The 18,719-nt window shown below is 38.8% G+C and overlaps 2 protein-coding genes across 4 annotated transcripts in view; both read left to right on the forward strand.

Moving 5' to 3' along the window:
• LOC134813636 (sorting nexin-29-like) overlaps positions 1 to 18,719 on the forward strand; it is a 69,945-nt gene that overhangs the window by 16,067 nt on the left and 35,159 nt on the right. For all 3 annotated transcript variants that reach the window (XM_063821515.1, XM_063821517.1, XM_063821516.1), the window contains exons 13-14: positions 5,488 to 5,518; positions 5,694 to 5,803. In XM_063821515.1, the coding sequence (XP_063677585.1) occupies positions 5,488 to 5,518; positions 5,694 to 5,803 (141 nt within the window). The remainder of the gene's footprint in view (positions 1 to 5,487; positions 5,519 to 5,693; positions 5,804 to 18,719) is intronic.
• On the forward strand, positions 14,112 to 17,301 carry LOC134812942 (uncharacterized). The gene is made up of 3 exons (XM_063820562.1): positions 14,112 to 14,575; positions 15,839 to 16,358; positions 16,484 to 17,301. The coding sequence occupies exons 1-3, from the start codon at positions 14,219 to 14,221 to the stop codon at positions 16,882 to 16,884; spliced, it is 1,278 nt and encodes a 425-aa protein (XP_063676632.1). The 5' UTR covers positions 14,112 to 14,218; the 3' UTR covers positions 16,885 to 17,301.

An 18,719-nucleotide genomic window follows, 5' to 3' on the forward strand; every position in this document is an offset into this window, starting at 1 on the left:
TCCCAAGATTCAAAATGACTTGAAAAGATTTTGTAAAAAATTGGAGACATTTTGGAATCCATGGGAATTTTTTGGAGACATCCATATTTCGCCCTAAAACGTCTCCGATGAGTTTGGTTGGCACCCTAGTTGATCTGGAAGTACGTTACCAGTTATTTGGGGCCTTCAGGGGGAAAATGGGCCGAAAAATGGGCCGAAAAGGGGCATTTTCGGGTGTTTTCAAATTTGAGATTTCAAAGCCAGATTTTCGGCTTTAGTTGGCTGGGACATGCCCAAATTGGTGTGGGTGAGTTGCATAGAGGTAGTACAAGTGTGATCCGTTGCAGAAATCCGGGTTCCCAAGATTCAAAATGACTTGAAAAGATTTTGTAAAAAATTGGAGACATTTTGGAATCCATGGGAATTTTTTGGAGACATCCATATTTCGCCCTAAAACGTCTCCAATGAGTTTGGTTGGCACCCTGGTTGATCTGGAAGTACGTTACCAGTTATTTGGGGCCTTCAGGGGGGAAAATGGGCCGAAAAATGGGCCGAAAAGGGGCATTTTCGGGTGTTTTCAAATTTGAGATTTCAAAGCCAGATTTTCGGCTTTAGTTGGCTGGGCTCTGGGACATGCCCAAATTGGTGTGGGTGAGTTGCATAGAGGTAGTACAAGTGTGATCCGTTGCAGAAATCCGGGTTCCCAAGATTCAAAATGACTTGAAAAGATTTTGTAAAAAATTGGAGACATTTTGGAATCCATGGGAATTTTTTGGAGACATCCATATTTCGCCCTAAAACGTCTCCGATGAGTTTGGTTGGCACCCTGGTTGATCTGGAAGTACGTTACCAGTTATTTGGGGCCTTCAGGGGCGAAAATGGGCCGAAAAATGGGCCGAAAGGGGCATTTTCGGGTGTTTTCAAATTTGAGATTTCAAAGCCAGATTTTCGGCTTTAGTTGGCTGGGACATGCCCAAATTGGTGTGGGTGAGTTGCATAGAGGTAGTACAAGTGTGATCCGTTGCAGAAATTCGGGTTCCCAAGATTCAAAATGACTTGAAAAGATTTTATAAAAAATTGGAGACATTTTGGAATCCATGGGAATTTTTTGGAGACATCCATATTTCGCCCTAAAACGTCTCCAATGAGTTTGGTTGGCACCCTGGTTGATCTGGAAGTACGTTACCAGTTATTTGGGGCCTTCAGGGGCGAAAATGGGCCGAAAAATGGGCCGAAAAGGGGCATTTTCGGGTGTTTTCAAATTTGAGATTTCAAAGCCAGATTTTCGGCTTTAGTTGGCTGGGACATGCCCAAATTGGTGTGGGTGAGTTGCATAGAGGTAGTACAAGTGTGATCCGTTGCAGAAATCCGGATTCCCAAGATTCAAAATGACTTGAAAAGATTTTGTAAAAAATTGGAGACATTTTGGAATCCATGGGAATTTTTTGGAGACATCCATATTTCGCCCTAAAACGTCTCCGATGAGTTTGGTTGGCACCCTGGTTGATCCGGAAGTACGTTACCAGTTATTTGGGGCCTTCAGGGGCGAAAATGGGCCGAAAAATGGGCCGAAAGGGGCATTTTCGGGTGTTTTCAAATTTGAGATTTCAAAGCCAGATTTTCGGCTTTAGTTGGCTGGGACATGCCCAAATTGGTGTGGGTGAGTTGCATAGAGGTAGTACAAGTGTGATCCGTTGCAGAAATCCGGATTCCCAAGATTCAAAATGACTTGAAAAGATTTTGTAAAAAATTGGAGACATTTTGGAATCCATGGGAATTTTTTGGATACATCCATATTTCGCCCTAAAACGTCTCCGATGAGTTTGGTTGGCACCCTGGTTGATCCGGAAGTACGTTACCAGTTATTTGGGGCCTTCAGGGGCGAAAATGGGCCGAAAAATGGGCCGAAAGGGGCATTTTCGGGTGTTTTCAAATTTGAGATTTCAAAGCCAGATTTTCGGCTTTAGTTGGCTGGGACATGCCCAAATTGGTGTGGGTGAGTTGCATAGAGGTAGTACAAGTGTGATCCGTTGCAGAAATTCGGGTTCCCAAGATTCAAAATGACTTGAAAAGATTTTGTAAAAAATTGGAGACATTTTGGAATCCATGGGAATTTTTTGGAGACATCCATATTTCGCCCTAAAACGTCTCCAATGAGTTTGGTTGGCACCCTGGTTGATCTGGAAGTACGTTACCAGTTATTTGGGGCCTTCAGGGGCGAAAATGGGCCGAAAAATGGGCCAAAAGGGGGCATTTTCGGGTGTTTTCAAATTTGAGATTTCAAAGCCAGATTTTCGGCTTTAGTTGGCTGGGACATGCCCAAATTGGTGTGGGTGAGTTGCATAGAGGTAGTACAAGTGTGATCCGTTGCAGAAATCCGGATTCCCAAGATTCAAAATGACTTGAAAAGATTTTGTAAAAAATTGGAGACATTTTGGAATCCATGGGAATTTTTTGGATACATCCATATTTCGCCCTAAAACGTCTCCGATGAGTTTGGTTGGCACCCTGGTTGATCCGGAAGTACGTTACCAGTTATTTGGGGCCTTCAGGGGCGAAAATGGGCCGAAAAATGGGCCGAAAGGGGCATTTTCGGGTGTTTTCAAATTTGAGATTTCAAAGCCAGATTTTCGGCTTTAGTTGGCTGGGACATGCCCAAATTGGTGTGGGTGAGTTGCATAGAGGTAGTACAAGTGTGATCCGTTGCAGAAATTCGGGTTCCCAAGATTCAAAATGACTTGAAAAGATTTTGTAAAAAATTGGAGACATTTTGGAATCCATGGGAATTTTTTGGAGACATCCATATTTCGCCCTAAAACGTCTCCAATGAGTTTGGTTGGCACCCTGGTTGATCTGGAAGTACGTTACCAGTTATTTGGGGCCTTCAGGGGCGAAAATGGGCCGAAAAATGGGCCAAAAGGGGGCATTTTCGGGTGTTTTCAAATTTGAGATTTCAAAGCCAGATTTTCGGCTTTAGTTGGCTGGGACATGCCAAAATTGGTATGGGTGAGTTGCATAGAGGTAGTACAAGTAACTGGTAACGTTCTTCCAGATCAACCAGGGTGCCAACCAAAATCATTGGAGACGTTTTAGGGCGAAATATGGATGTCTCCAAAAAATTCCCATGGATTCCAAAATGTCTCCAATTTTTTACAAAATCTTTTCAAGTCATTTTGAATCTTGGGAACCCGGATTTCTGCAACGGATCACACTTGTACTACCTCTATGCAACTCACCCACACCAATTTGGGCATGTCCCAGCCAACTAAAGCCGAAAATCTGGCTTTGAAATCTCAAATTTGAAAACACCCGAAAATGCCACTTTTCGGCCCATTTTTCGGCCCATTTTCGCCCCTGAAGGCCCCAAATAACTGGTAACGTACTTCCAGATCAACCAGGGTGCCAACCAAACTCATTGGAGACGTTTTAAGGCGAAATATGGATGTCTCCAAAAAATTCCCATGGATTCCAAAATGTCTCCAATTTTTTACAAAATCTTTTCAAGTCATTTTGAATCTTGGGAACCCGGATTTCTGCAACGGATCACACTTGTACTACCTCTATGCAACTCACCCACACCAATTTGGGCATGTCCCAGCCAACTAAAGCCGAAAATCTGGCTTTGAAATCTCAAATTTGAAAACACCCGAAAATGCCCCTTTTCGGCCCATTTTTCGGCCCATTTTCCCCCCTGAAGGCCCCAAATAACTGGTAACGTACTTCCAGATCAACTAGGGTGCCAACCAAACTCATCGGAGACGTTTTAGGGCGAAATATGGATGTCTCCAAAAAATTCCCATGGATTCCAAAATGTCTCCAATTTTTTACAAAATCTTTTCAAGTCATTTTGAATCTTGGGAACCCGGATTTCTGCAACGGATCACACTTGTACTACCTCTATGCAACTCACCCACACCAATTTGGGCATGTCCCAGCCAACTAAAGCCGAAAATCTGGCTTTGAAATCTCAAATTTGAAAACACCCGAAAATGCCCCTTTTCGGCCCATTTTACGGCCCATTTTCGCCCCTGAAGGCCCCAAATAACTGGTAACGTACTTCCAGATCAACCAGGGTGCCAACCAAACTCATTGGAGACGTTTTAGGGCGAAATATGGATGTCTCCAAAAAATTCCCATGGATTCCAAAATGTCTCCAATTTTTTACAAAATCTTTTCAAGTCATTTTGAATCTTGGGAACCCGGATTTCTGCAACGGATCACACTTGTACTACCTCTATGCAACTCACCCACACCAATTTGGGCATGTCCCAGCCAACTAAAGCCGAAAATCTGGCTTTGAAATCTCAAATTTGAAAACACCCGAAAATGCCCCTTTTCGGCCCATTTTTCGGCCCATTTTCGCCCCTGAAGGCCCCAAATAACTGGTAACGTACTTCCAGATCAACCAGGGTGCCAACCAAACTCATCGGAGACGTTTTAGGGCGAAATATGGATGTCTCCAAAAAATTCCCATGGATTCCAAAATGTCTCCAATTTTTTACAAAATCTTTTCAAGTCATTTTGAATCTTGGGAACCCGGATTTCTGCAACGGATCACACTTGTACTACCTCTATGCAACTCACCCACACCAATTTGGGCATGTCCCAGCCAACTAAAGCCGAAAATCTGGCTTTGAAATCTCAAATTTGAAAACACCCGAAAATGCCCCTTTTCGGCCCATTTTCCCCCCTGAAGGCCCCAAATACTTCCAGATCTACCAGGGTGTCAACTGTTAATGCCCTCCCTGGTCTATTAGGACAGTTAAAATTTCTTCTTATCTTGGAATTCCGGTTCCCAACGATGTTTTTCGATGAATTTCAGAATTTAAATTTTTGGCATATTTTATCTTCACCATCCTTTTTCACCGGTTCAAAAAACTTTCCTGTTATATTAGAACTGATAACTTGTAAGATAGATCAGTTTTAGGCTGTTTTGGGCGAAATCTGAAATTGAGAAAATGTCTCCATTTTGAGGAATCATTATATGAATGTGTTAGTTTTGGAGCGCGCTGAAACATTTTTATAGCAAAAGTGTCAAACAATACTGATAATTACACCAGGGCGCGCGCGCGTTCAAAAAGATCAATAAATGAACGCGCGATGCCATGTGCCCATAACATCATAACCCTGCAACAACAAAATAGGACGTTCTTCTGCGGCTGTTTCCTTGATATGTTGATATAGCTACACAAGCTTGTTTATAGAACCACTCCAATGCAAAAATTAGACCTTATTTTACATAACGGATAATGAAGATGTTTGGCTAGATGAATTTCCTGGGACATACTCCTCAGTCTTGTTTCCACACTTGTATTATCTTGATCGTGAAACTCTAGATAGTCGGCACGTACTCCATCCCATTACCGAAAGAACGCATCATTTGTTATTACATGATCAGCGATCGTTCCAAAATTCCTAGGAAGGCTGGAGGGTATCAAGATTAGATACAATTAATTTTGTTTCATAGAATCAAACTTTAGATTTCTTTAACTTGATTTATATTTTCAGGTCCTATAGATCCACGGGAGATGGGATGGATGTAAGTGAATGAGAAACTATTCCGTTAACTTAACTGTTTATATAACATTCAGCCGCTTTAATGCTGCCAACTACTTTCTATTGCTCAGTGCAGTATAACAGAGTGTATCTTTGATTTCATATATTCTTATATTGATCTAGCAAGTGTTACCCCCAACTCCTCCTTCTTCTCACAGTCCGTTTCTACGCTATCTGAGTCTCTAGGAATAGCTTACACAGCAGGAGAGCTCAGGAACGTGCTAACTAGCTTACTGCAACAGAAACAGGATATCGAAACACAAAACAGGTTTAATTTTCAAATCGTTAGCTTTATAATTTAGACGCGAGTTATCGTACTTGCGTGTACTAAGTTAATTGTGGCGCTATGATATGAGTCACCAAAAGTTTGGGTACTAATTTCGTCTTTTTAACAGAATAATTTTGTTGTTGAATTGGTAGTCTCTCTTAACATAAGTATCTCCATTAGACTTTCAATCACTATCGTAAAATGAAAATATCACTTAAAATCAAACAAGTCATATACATAATATTATCGTCCGTCAAAGAAATTAGAAGACTGAAAGTTTTTGGTGATTAAAGTTATTCTTCTCTTAATTTTAAGGATGTAGGCTCTCATAAGCAGGTCCGATATTAAGAGAGGCTATGATAAGAAGAAAAGTCGCACGATTTGCAGTGGCTTCCAGCACCTTGTCTACAACCTTGCAAAGGTCAAACAATTTGTCTAATAACTGTTGCCATAATTTTTGTTTATTGCTTACGAAATTTGGAAAAAGAAAACACGTCTGTTAATAAAGATGTTTTAAACAAATAAAGCAACCCTGACACGAACCATTGAAAAACAGCAAAAATATGACACGTATTGAATACGTTTCTTCGGTTACAACGCTGAAGTTACTGTTCAAAAAAGTCTATTATTCTATTAGTATTTCGGTGTTTCAATGATACTAACGATTGAATTCCCACAAATCAAATAAGCTTAAAATCATATAGTAATCAATAATCAACACATGAAATCTAAAAATCGTGTCCAAAGTACTTGGCCACTTTGAACAAGTAGCTAAGTACTGAGTCGCACTGGTGGATTTGAGGTCTTACGCTTTTTAGGCAGTAGTCATGCTACGGGAGAAGCGATATAGATGATAACCAGTGTTGACTTGTTGGAGTAGCTCGAAAGTATTCTTAAGTTAACAGGCTCAGTTAGGCCTGTTAGCTTTGCATTGAAATCCTAAGTGCAAACCAATGCTCAATTCTATACTTAGTATCAGATCGAGTTAACTCGTCAATTTTTTACGAAGCCAAAATAATTATGCACATAGTAATATATTCATACTTTACTGCGGATATAACACGCGTGTTATTGGAAGGTATAGATCGCATCTGTGCACTTCATCTGCACTAGATATCACATACATCAACAAGTCCAGATAATGTTAAGGGGACATATACAAAAAGCTTTTATGTCCTGAACATGCTGTTAACTTCATATTAAGAAAGTATACATCAAAACAATAAGATTTGATACATTAAAAATTATTTTTGAGGACCCGCACTTTCGAAAAAATAAATATTTTCTTTTTCGAAAGTTTTGAAAATTTTGAGAAGTCTGTCACTGTTATACCGATATTTCAGTCGTTTTTAACGTTTTTTGGCTGATTTTTTTACTGAACATTACTTACACTCCGTACAAGAAGTCCGTACAAGAAGTCCTAAGTTTTAAGGTATGAAATGTAGCCTAAACGTCTTAGTAAAATTCATCGTAAAAAAGGGCCAAACATGGCAGATTTAAGGCTTAAAATGCCTATAACTCAAAAAGTTTCAGTTTTTTTGAAATAATTTTTACAGGATCGTAATCAGCTTGGTAAGACGATTCGTCTTGGTAAGACGAATCTTTTATTTAGGCTACATTTCATACCTTAAAACTCAAAACTGAGAGAAATCCTGTTCCAAAAAGTTGGATATGATCATCAGCTACACTCACAAGAATTTTTAAAGCGATATCTCACGACCTGGGTGAATGGTAAAATATACAACTTTGATTTTTACAAAAATTAAAATTTTGCTTCTTTCGACCTTGTTTGGTCTGTAACTTCGTCATCTATATTTTAATTATAAAATCCTTTGGAGGACTTCTTGTACGGAGTGTAAGTAATGTTGTACGGAGTGTAAGTAATGTTCAGTAAAAAAACGTTAAAAACGACTGAAATATCGGTATAACAGTGACAGACTTCTCAAAATTTTCAAAACTTTCGAAAAAGAAAATATTTATTTTTTCGAAAGTGCGGGTCCTCAAAAATAATTTTTAATGTATCAAATCTTATTGTTTTGATGTATACTTTCTTAATATGAAGTTAACAGCATGTTCAGAACATAAAAGCTTTTTGTATATGTCCCCTTAAGTGATCCTGGGGTGCAATCACAATCACTGTCGTTTTTAGAATCTGACATGATGTATCAGATCACGTCACTATGACGTCACTGAACCCGTTAATCTGTGGGAACTGCAACTGATTACATCCGATACATTTTTTATTAAATACTTTTCAAATTTTACAGAGTACAGCAATAAATTAATATAAAATACAATCGTTCAAAATATTGCTCCCATCTATAAAATAAGATGGGCACCCAAACACGGTAAACTCATAGTGAACTATGTCCGCAATTACTTGGACCCAATACATCAAATTAATCTAAATCCAAAACTTTATGAAAAACTATTTTTAAGAACAAACAAATCAATGGTGAATAACTGCGGATATATAGATTGGTATTTCAATACGTCAAATTTCAGAAACATAAACGTACATAACGTATTCGATCCTCTAAAGAGTGCAAATTGTTGGCCCTTAGCCACTTCGGGGACAAAAAGCAGCAATGAGGCATAGTGTCTACAATTTGGATCACATTTTACAATGATTACCACCATCGTACACAGTACACTATAGTCTATACATTCAATTCCACAATATCACACATCAAGTATCAACTGTCTGAGGTGGAGAGGTCGTGCATAAGAACTTCCTGCATCAGAAATTCTTAGTTTATCCTAGCCCTTACTCTAACCCAAACTATGACCTTATTTCCAACCTAACCTGAGTCCCTCCTAGTGGCCTTCATCTCTTATACAACCACTGGATCATAATATATCGAAGGTACTGGGGCAAGACGGGAGTCATAATTTATGTACATAAAAGTAATATCTAATTGTGTACATATATGTCATATCCGCTCACTAAAACTTTTATACAGCTCTAGGTGGTTGTCATTTCTGATCGCGATACTAAAAACCGTTTAGAACCAAGATTTTCATAACCGGCGCTTTGAAGGAAAAGTTATGAATTTGTCTTGCTCTAAAAATAGTTTCGCTTTGTAATAATCCACTAGCACCTTTGTTTGTGTTCAGCCTGCAGTAGAGGCTTGATCTGATTCCTTTAAAGCTTTAAGCTGCTAAGCTTACAGAGGATTCGGCATACCACGATACAAATTCTTTGGCATAGTAAAACATATTCACTAAGCTTTTTGTTAATTCGTTGTATTTTAACCTAATGGAAAGCAAATTCCGTTTTCGACTTGACGTGATAGTTTTTTCAAAAATACGCGATTTTCTAGCCGAGTATTTCTAGCCGAGTTATGAAAGCCGATCATTTCACTTCAAAGCAAGCCGATTAAGTGCCAGTAATCGGCTCTAATCTACAGCTCAGTACAGGTGAACATATCAGAACTGTCTTCCGGTATTCCTTTCCGACTCTGTGGCCTGTCAGACTTAATCCCCTCCAGGTCCAGTGTGTCGTCCTCATCCTCCTCTCCCTCGCAAGTAGCTACTTGTGACACGTACTTCTCCTTAACTACAGTCTCCATCTCTCTGATGGTCTCATCACCTTCACACGCGGTCACTTGGGACGTCACAGCGTACTTCTCCTTAGCTGCTGCATCCAGATCTGCTGTCATGTCTGCTACTTGGTAAACCCGGCCACGTTTCTTGGGGTTGGTATCTCCTCCTCCCCCCGTCATCTTAGTAGTGTTCCCTTTGAGGTCACTCCGTCTACAAGCCAGGGTCAGGTATACAAGTGGGTCTGTTACGCAACTCACGTACACGTTTATCATGGTCATCTGGAGCAGGTAGAGGTAGGTCCTTCTTGCTCCCACTATCGACAGCAGAGAGTTCAGGCCCATCAATGTCAGCAGCTGAAATTGAAATCACCTTTAATTCTGGGAAATTCATCAATGTTTCTGACTACCACTACCAGCACAATCTGCCGCATCCACTCCCGACAGTCGTTTAGATATGATTAATATCTGAATAACCAGATAAACCATATACTAAGAACCAATGTCTGAGCAGTGCACACCTTGTCCCATACCGACCTATTAATCTTATTTAAGTTGGTTTGCGTATGTGACAGGCAATCAATCTCCGTCTTAAATTTATCTAATGTGGTTCAGTGTGGTTAACGAATAGCTCGAGGTCCGATTTGTTAAGCAATTTTAGAAAAATCGCAAATTAGAACTTGCACAAGACTGAGTTGCAATAAGCTATATCATGTATATGAAACGCTGTGGATGCGGGAAATTTAACGGTCGCCCACAAAATAAATACAGTCGCATTTCTTGTTAGAATTTAGAAATACCGAAAAAATATGGCAAACACAGCCATTACCTGTCCGATGGCGAAGTTCTTAATTAGTAAAGTAATCATTTAATCAATTAACTGCAAGATGGTGAAATTGAGAATTAGTAAAGTGATGACTTATTTATTACCTGCCAGATGGTGAAATTGAGAATTAGTAGAATGATGACTTAATTAATTACCTGCCAGATGGTGAAGGTCCACCACCAGAGATATGTTAGGGAGAAGGAGAATATTAGGACCAGCAGTGTTTTGGTAGCTTTCGTCATTATGGGTGTTGCGAAACTACACGATATCTTTCCTGTAAAAAACACGCGATTATACAAATTATTAATGTCATCATGTTACTTCTCTCGTATTCATAATGTTAAGTCCATACGTTTGCTAAAATGAAAGAAATGATACTGTTTAAGGACGCGGACGTGATAGCTGTGTAAATCCTCTTATTTCAGATTCAGTGTTTTTGTAGTATTTTTGAAATCGGAGCTCGTCTTATAAGTTAAGTATCAAGGGACCAGCTTTTCAATTCAATTAAAATAGTGCCTCTCTTTCTGCTGCTCCTCATGGAATATACAATAAATTCAATAATTAAAATATTATCGCAATGGAGATGTACGCAATGGAGGAGCATTTATACCTTAGCGGGGGAGCTAGCTGATCTGTCAAATCCGTGTTTTCCAAGAAATTAGCCAAATAAAAAACTACGAAGCTGCCAGTTACCTGGCATCACCCACTCATGATGCTTCACCAAGCTCACATGTAAGCGAGGAAGTAGAAATTTATGCATTTCCGCACGAGAAGGCGATCACAGCAACCAACAATTAATAAAAATTTGCGAGACACTTCGCACAACATGCGGCTGGTTAAGGATAGTAATGGGAGAATAATCTCCTTCTCCCTCCCCCCTCCTTCTCTCTCCATCTCCCTCTCTCCTCTCCTTCTCTCCCCCTCCTTTTCTCCCCCTCCTTTTCTCTCCATTTTCTTTTCCCCCTCCTTTTCTCTCCTCTATCCCTCTCCTTCTCTCCCCCTCCTTTTTTCTCACTCTCCTTCTCTCCCTCTCCTTCTCTCCCCCTCCTTTTCTCTCCCTCTCCTCTCTCCCTCTCATTCTCTCCCCCTCCTTTTCTCTTCCTCTCCTCTCTCCATCTCCTCTCTCCCCCTCCTTTTCTCTCCTTCTCCTTCTCTCCCCCTCTTTTTCTCGTCCTCTCTTGTTATCCCGTATCTGCTATCTTCCCTTACCATTGATTCTGTTAGTCCTCTGTTGTCTTGCTTTGTTTCTGTGTAGTAGGAACATCTTGACGAGGGTAACAAAGAGCAGCAGGATGATGGAGAGACCAGGGACTGTGGTTGGTAGGATAATCAGCAGAACGTACGGTGGAATCCAGTTTGTTAGTACCGCTGAAAGGAAACTTTGGTTATTATACTTTAGGAAATTAGGAACTCATTATCTTATGAGAAATATTTGCTGTTTTTTAAAAGAAAGTATCGTGAAAGAGTCACCAAAATATTTAGATAACTTAATTAAACATTTCAAATTACTTGGGTCGTTGACAGTGAGGACGTGATCGATCTTGTAAGTACACAAACAATCATTCTCGCTGAACAGGTACTCGTTACCCTTTATAAAGGGAAGTAAAGATAACAGCGCTGGTACTGTCCAGATTGCAGCTGAAATGAGTATTTTATAGTGTACTGATTTAGAATTGGTCAGCCAATCAAAATACACTTAAAAATCGATCCAATCATTACCGGGCCACTTATAATCGATTTGAAGATCAGAATACGTTTAAAGAAGTATATTAAAAGTTCCTAACATTTCCAGTGTAAATACCGTAAGGCCCTTCATAATTTTGATCAGAGATCTCAACCGCCAATTCAATATGGTTATACTATCTTACTACATAGTATTACCATAGTATTAATTATCAGTAGAAGTAGTAGTAAGATAGTAGTAGTAAGTATAGTAGTACTAGTAGTAGTAAGTATAGTAGTAGTAAGTATAGTAGTAGTAAGATAGTAGTAGTAAGTATAGTAGTACTAGTAGTAGTAAGTATAGTAGTAGTAAGTATAGTAGTACTAGTAGTAGCAAGATAGTAGTAGTAAGTATAGTAGTAGTAAGATAGTAGTAGTAAGTATAGTAGTACTAGTAGTAGTAAGATAGTAGTAGTAAGTATAGTAGTACTAGTAGTAGTAAGTATAGTAGTACTAGTAGTAGTAGTAGTAAGTATAGTAGTAGTATTGCCCCACATACCTATCATGCAGTAAGAGCGCTCCTTGTTAAAGGTCCTCCTGTACTGGAAGGGTCGAGCCATGGCGTACAGCCTCCCCACTGCCATTAACAATACCACGTATAGTGATGCACGTGACGCAAAGTTGTGGATAAATCCCGTTACGTTGCACAGCAGTCTGCCTGAACACGTGCGTTAGTTTGATTAGGAGTTGGCATGTGCTTGACTTTAAGGTAAATTTAAATTTAACAGAATTGAACTGTCAGTATAGACGGGGAAATACGATAATGTTGCAGTCTACTCTAAATAGTTTAAATAGCTTAAATAGCTGGGTAATTATTGGAACGCCTGTAGAAAACAGTCAATAGTTAATAGTAAGCGCCATTAGATCAGGCAGTTTAGTTATTTAAAAGTTTGCAGTTATGGCAGTAACACGTTCCCATGAATTTAAATGGTTATTTCAGATTTGGCGAAATTTCGGAGAAATTGGCACGAACGATTTATATAATATGTGATTAAACTATTTACTGCCAAAACAAAACTCTTCCTGAAGTATTTTACCAAATTTCAAATTCAGAGAATATATTATATACATATTTTAACACTCCTTATTTTAGGTTGAGGCGAAGTTTTGGAGAAATTCGTTTATATTCACGTACGAGCTATTATATAAAACATTATTTAACTATTTACTTGCAAAATATAACTCTCCCTGGAGTATTTACTATTTTACCTCTATAGAAGTCATTGAATTGGATATAGAATTATCAAATTAAAAAATATATATAAAGTACGAATTTGAATCACGAGGATAGGCCAGTTGATTGGTAGGTATTACGTACTTTCTTAAGATGCACTAGTATTGCTAGGTAACGTACTTTCTAAAGATGCACTAGATTGATAGGTAACGTACTTTCTTAAGATGCACTAGATTGCTAGGTAACGTACTTTCTTAAGATGCACTAGATTGCTAGGTAACGTACTTTCTAAAGATGCACTAGTATCCCACTGCCTCCCCTTTAAAAGTGTCATTATCATTATAGGGACACTAAAGAGTAGTGTAAGAACGTCCACCACTGTCAGTATTGAGAAGTAGAAGACTGTCGCACTGAATCCTTGCCTTTTCAGAATCTGAAAAATTAAGTTTAGTTTTAGAGAGTACTGTAAAATCAAAATTCCTAAACCCAAGAATTCACGTAGCTGTTTTAATCACACATTTACTACTTACCCCGTCGAGAATATATTATGCATGAATGTAGCGGTGAAAATATAATGACCTTCCTTTATTTAAGTTATCTCATATGACATATTATAATCATATGAGGGGTGTTGGCATTACCAGACAGTGGTTGTGTAAGACAATGAAACCATGGTAACCACGTGATTTGTTTAAGAAACCACGTGTTTTATTTGAACATGTACATTCCACGTGGTCCCAGATACAGTATATCAATGTAAGGTATTGAGAGTGTCTGAGCCAGATAAATGAGATTGATCATTAGACCATATAGTTTAGAACGACAGCTTCACACGGCGACTGATACTGGCCATTGTCATTTTATAAGTCTTAGCTTTCGCCTTTACTGATATATTATGTTGCCTAAATGTGCACATAATTCATCCGCGCACAGAGTTTTAGTTTCTCAAAGGCAATCCCGATTTGAATATTTCGTCATTGGCAACTGTTCCGGAGTTTTGAGGTTGACATAGATTTTTGATTCCAGTTCTTGAAACGTTTTTCTATTTTAGAATTTGTAAAAGATTCATGGTCCACCTATAGCTCGCAGTTATCACTACATCCTGCTACAAGACGATTACTGTATAACCACACTCCGATACCTTGCCCAGGATGGAGAAGTACCACCTAATAACAGGTTCCACAACCTGCTTCACCAACAGGTCCTTTGAAGCCTGTAAAGAAGTAGAAGAGCCTCTGCAAATGTTCGATGTAGCCATCACTGGGGTACTCTCCGTCCTCCTCTTTTGCTCCATAGCGGGTAACTGGATAGTAAACAACATCTTCAGAGTGTACACCGTGGTTAAAAAGGAGGGCAGTGTGTCTCACTTGTGTCTCTCTCACATGGCAGCCTCTGATCTGGTGTATAGTTGCTTTGTCACACCTCTAACCCTGGCTGTACTTATGACGGGGAATAGATTTGCTATTGATCCTGTGAACGATGGCAAGCTGACAATGCCTATCATTCAGGTTTGAGATGATTTTATAGTGTTGTTATCAGGTTTGAGGTGGTTTTATAGTGTTGTTATCAGGTTTGAGGTGGTTTTATAGTGTTGTTATCAGGTTTGAGGTGGTTTTTTTAGTGTTGTTATCAGGTTTGAGGTGGTTTTATAGTGTTGTTATCAGGTTTGAGATGATTTTATAGTGTTGTTATCAGGTTTGAGGTGGTTTTATAGTGTTGTTATCAGGTTTGAGATGATTTTATAGTGTTGTTATCAGGTTTGAGATGATTTTATAGTGTTGTTATCAGGTTTGAGGTGGTTTTATAGTGTTGTTATCAGGTTTGAGGTGGTTTTATAGTGTTGTTATCAGGTTTGAGGTGGTTTTATAGTGTTGTTATCAGGTTTGAGGTGGTTTTATAGTGTTGTTATCAGGTTTGAGGTGGTTTTATAGTGTTGTTATCAGGTTTGAGGTGGTTTTATAGTGTTGTTATCAGGTTTGAGGTGGTTTTATAGTGTTGTTATCAGGTTTGAGGTGGTTTTATAGTGTTGTTATCAGGTTTGAGGTGGTTTTATAGTGTTGTTATCAGGTTTGAGGTGGTTTTATAGTGTTGTTATCAGGTTTGAGGTGGTTTTATAGTGTTGTTATCAGGTTTGAGGTGGTTTTATAGTGTTGTTATCAGGTTTGAGGTGGTTTTATAGTGTTGTTATCAGGTTTGAGATGATTTTATAGTGTTGTTATCAGGTTTGAGATGATTTTATAGTGTTGTTATCAGGTTTGAGGTGGTTTTATAGTGTTGTTATCAGGTTTGAGATGGTTTTATAGTGTTGTTATCAGGTTTGAGGTGGTTTTATAGTGTTGTTATCAGGTTTGGGATGATTTTATAGTGTTGTTATCAGGTTTGAGATGATTTTATAGTGTTGTTATCAGGTTTGAGGTGGTTTTATAGTGTTGTTATCAGGTTTGAGGTGGTTTTATAGTGTTGTTATCAGGTTTGGGATGATTTTATAGTGTTGTTATCAGGTTTGAGATGATTTTATAGCGTTGTTATCAGGTTTGAGGTGGTTTTATAGTGTTGTTATCAGGTTTGAGGTGGTTTTATAGTGTTGTTATCAGGTTTGAGATGATTTTATAGTGTTGTTATCAGGTTTGAGATGATTTTATAGTGTTGTTATCAGGTTTGAGGTGGTTTTATAGTGTTTGGTATTCGGGGGAGAAGCTGGTGTTACAATGATTCCTCTTAGCTGTTATAAGTTTTATAAGGGATGTAGGGTGTCAAATAAATATTTACAGGTAGTAGGATTTACCAGTGAAGTTACAAGAAGATCCTCACTTCTTTTCCTCACAATAGTGGCAGTAGACCAGATGGCTTTACTGTACCTTCCAACCATCCACAAGGCTCACTTCACCATGGTCTCTATCAAAACAGCAGTGGGTTCCTGCTGGGTAGCCTCCATTGTGTTTGGTATCATACCCTTCATGAGTAACAGCGAGTACAGTTTCGTGGCGGACATGGTGTCCCCTCAGTGGGATATGATCCAGATATTTTCCACCGTGAAGAAGAACCCTAAACCCAGAGCGGTTGTGGCTGAAGAGAACTACAAACAGATGACATGGACGTTCATACTGTGTGAGGCTATCCCCATCCTAGTTCCTGCTATCTTCCTGCTGCTCTCCAACATGGTTCTCATCCTCAGGATGGACTACAAGAAGAGAAGGGACCCTCAGCATAGCGAGTCTCCGGCTAAGAAAAAGTACGATCCTTTCTCTGTTTCTACCCGGGAGTTTGCTATGAGGATTGCTTCAAATCTTGGTACGTATAATGTCACACTCCTACCTATAGTATAGCTCTATATTCCAATTTTAATTATTGGATTATAATGATTTTGATGTATTTTAATCGTGAAGTTTCACTTTCTTATACCCTATTCTTCTTAGGGGACATTCCCACAATGACGGATACACAAAAGAAAGCAAAAGATCGTCATATGAACAATATGATCAGGTCTCTAGCTAACGCCTCCATCAACTCTCTCCGCCCCATCACCTCAGTCTACCTGCTCTGTAACTGCCTGTGGCTACTCTCAATCGGGTACAAATGGTCCAATATAGACAAGGATGAGCCTTATCAGATGTTTGGTTACCGTAGTTACATGCACGTGGTTAACCTCGTGCTTGTGCACGTGTCCATTGCCATGACACCCCTGCTTCATTTCCTGAGTTCTGGACAGATGCGGCAGGGATTGGTTGTTATGATGGCAGGGTATACCAGCGTCTCTGATTTCAAAAATTATACCGGCCTTCGGAAACGCTCTAAAACCAGCTTGAATCTCCGATAGTTTGAAGATGTTTAATCATGCTACCTGCTCAAACGAGTATTTACAAGCAAGTCTGACTTTAACACTTATCTTACACCTGACAAACTAAAAAGCGAATTTCCTGAGGATCTTAGTTGCCTCAAAATCGTAGAATAGCTTCGTGTATGAAATTGTCTACCCTTCTGGTTGATGGTTTTGGTGAACCCTAGTAACGCTTCCCGTAAATTAGAATTATAATAGTAACTACTGTGTGTTGTGATATCCCTTCGCATTACCTTTTCAAATACATGATGTGAAACAGTAAAAACTTGGCATTAGACAGGGTAGATCTTTAATTGCTTTAAAATGGGTTTGATTGACTGAAAGTCAAAACAATGAATGCAATATTTTATCTTGACTGAAATGTTTAAAAAGATTATTTCTACTCTTGTCTTGATGACATATCTGTATTACTGTTTTAGCGCCAAGCGTGCCTTCTCACGCTAGATTCACAACCATCGGACTCTTTACCAAAATAGCCTCCCCGGCCCCACTCTTCAAAACGAAAGATTTCTCACCGAGTATTGGAAGTATTGAGCGAAGCCGTTGAGAACGATCCCAGCTACCAGGAGAATGATGAGACCGACCGCTAAGCAGGTGTCTATATCTTTATCCCACACAGTGTCTGACATTGCTCCTAGAGAAGATGGAGAGTTAGAGTATCTATTACAACTAGAGTTAGAGTATCTATTACAAATAGAGTTAGAGTATCTATTACAAATAGAGTTAGAGTATCTATTACAACTAGAGTTAGAGTATCTATTACAACTAGAGTTAGAGTATCTATCTATATCACAGCTTTACAGAGCTAGATATATATCTTCTACAAAACTATTGTTTAGCTTTCCTCTGTTACGAAGTCGGGAAATGATAAATTTCTAATTTTGTTTCTGAAAACACTAAATTAATCATGTTGTCATTTAGAAAAAATCAGTAATTTTCTGGGAAGAGCCATCGAATGATACTCAATCACGGAATGAAATGAGGTATTTATATCCCGCTCATATGATTAACCAACACCACAAGGAAGGTGGTTAACCATGTCAGAGCGGGTGACTGTGAGTGATGTGAGCAAATGTGTAAAAGCGAACAAAGGTATAATTCATTATAATATGGCAAAGACAAAATTAAAACATCTTTTATTGTAAACCACACTAAACTAAGTATAAGCAGAAACCATACAATACAGATAGGTACATTATAGTAATATTGGAAAATAAATTTCAAAAGCTATTTGTCTAAGACACAAAATAAGTCATAGAATCTCTTTTCCTGATAAGAGCCTTTTCCTTGTCACACCAAACGAGTCACGAAATAGAAATTTAACCCAAGAAAACATTTCATCTATGCGACTCATAAATAATATTCCAATCCAGATTTTACATTAGTCAGAGACTGTGGAAATGGGACGTAAAATGTGGAAATGGTAAGCAAATCATAATGATCGTTTTTTTCTGGCCCACCCTGTAGATTGACTATTCGTCAACTTCCAAACCACTGTTCCAACCTCCTGTCAGACTACAGTACTAATATAATTAATACAGTACTAGTATAATTAATAACATTTTCAAGAAAATTTTTGTTTTTATGAATAGACTCAGTTCAGCGATGACGATGTTATAATGAAAGTAGGTAAATCACGATGCGACGTTCGTTGTCACATTCATATTCAGAAAAAATTAGAACCTTTCTCGGAAGAGCCATCAATTGAGACTCAATAACAGCAAACAGTGCACGACTGAAACAGATAAACCTTTATGAAACTGAATGCAAAGGAACGATGTTATAAATTATGGGGTCCTAATGCTTCAATGCAG

Source organism: Bolinopsis microptera, chromosome 3 (assembly GCF_026151205.1).
Source record: "Bolinopsis microptera isolate Bmic1 chromosome 3, MBARI_Bmic_1.0, whole genome shotgun sequence".
NCBI classification, from domain to species: Eukaryota; Metazoa; Ctenophora; class Tentaculata; order Lobata; family Bolinopsidae; genus Bolinopsis; species Bolinopsis microptera.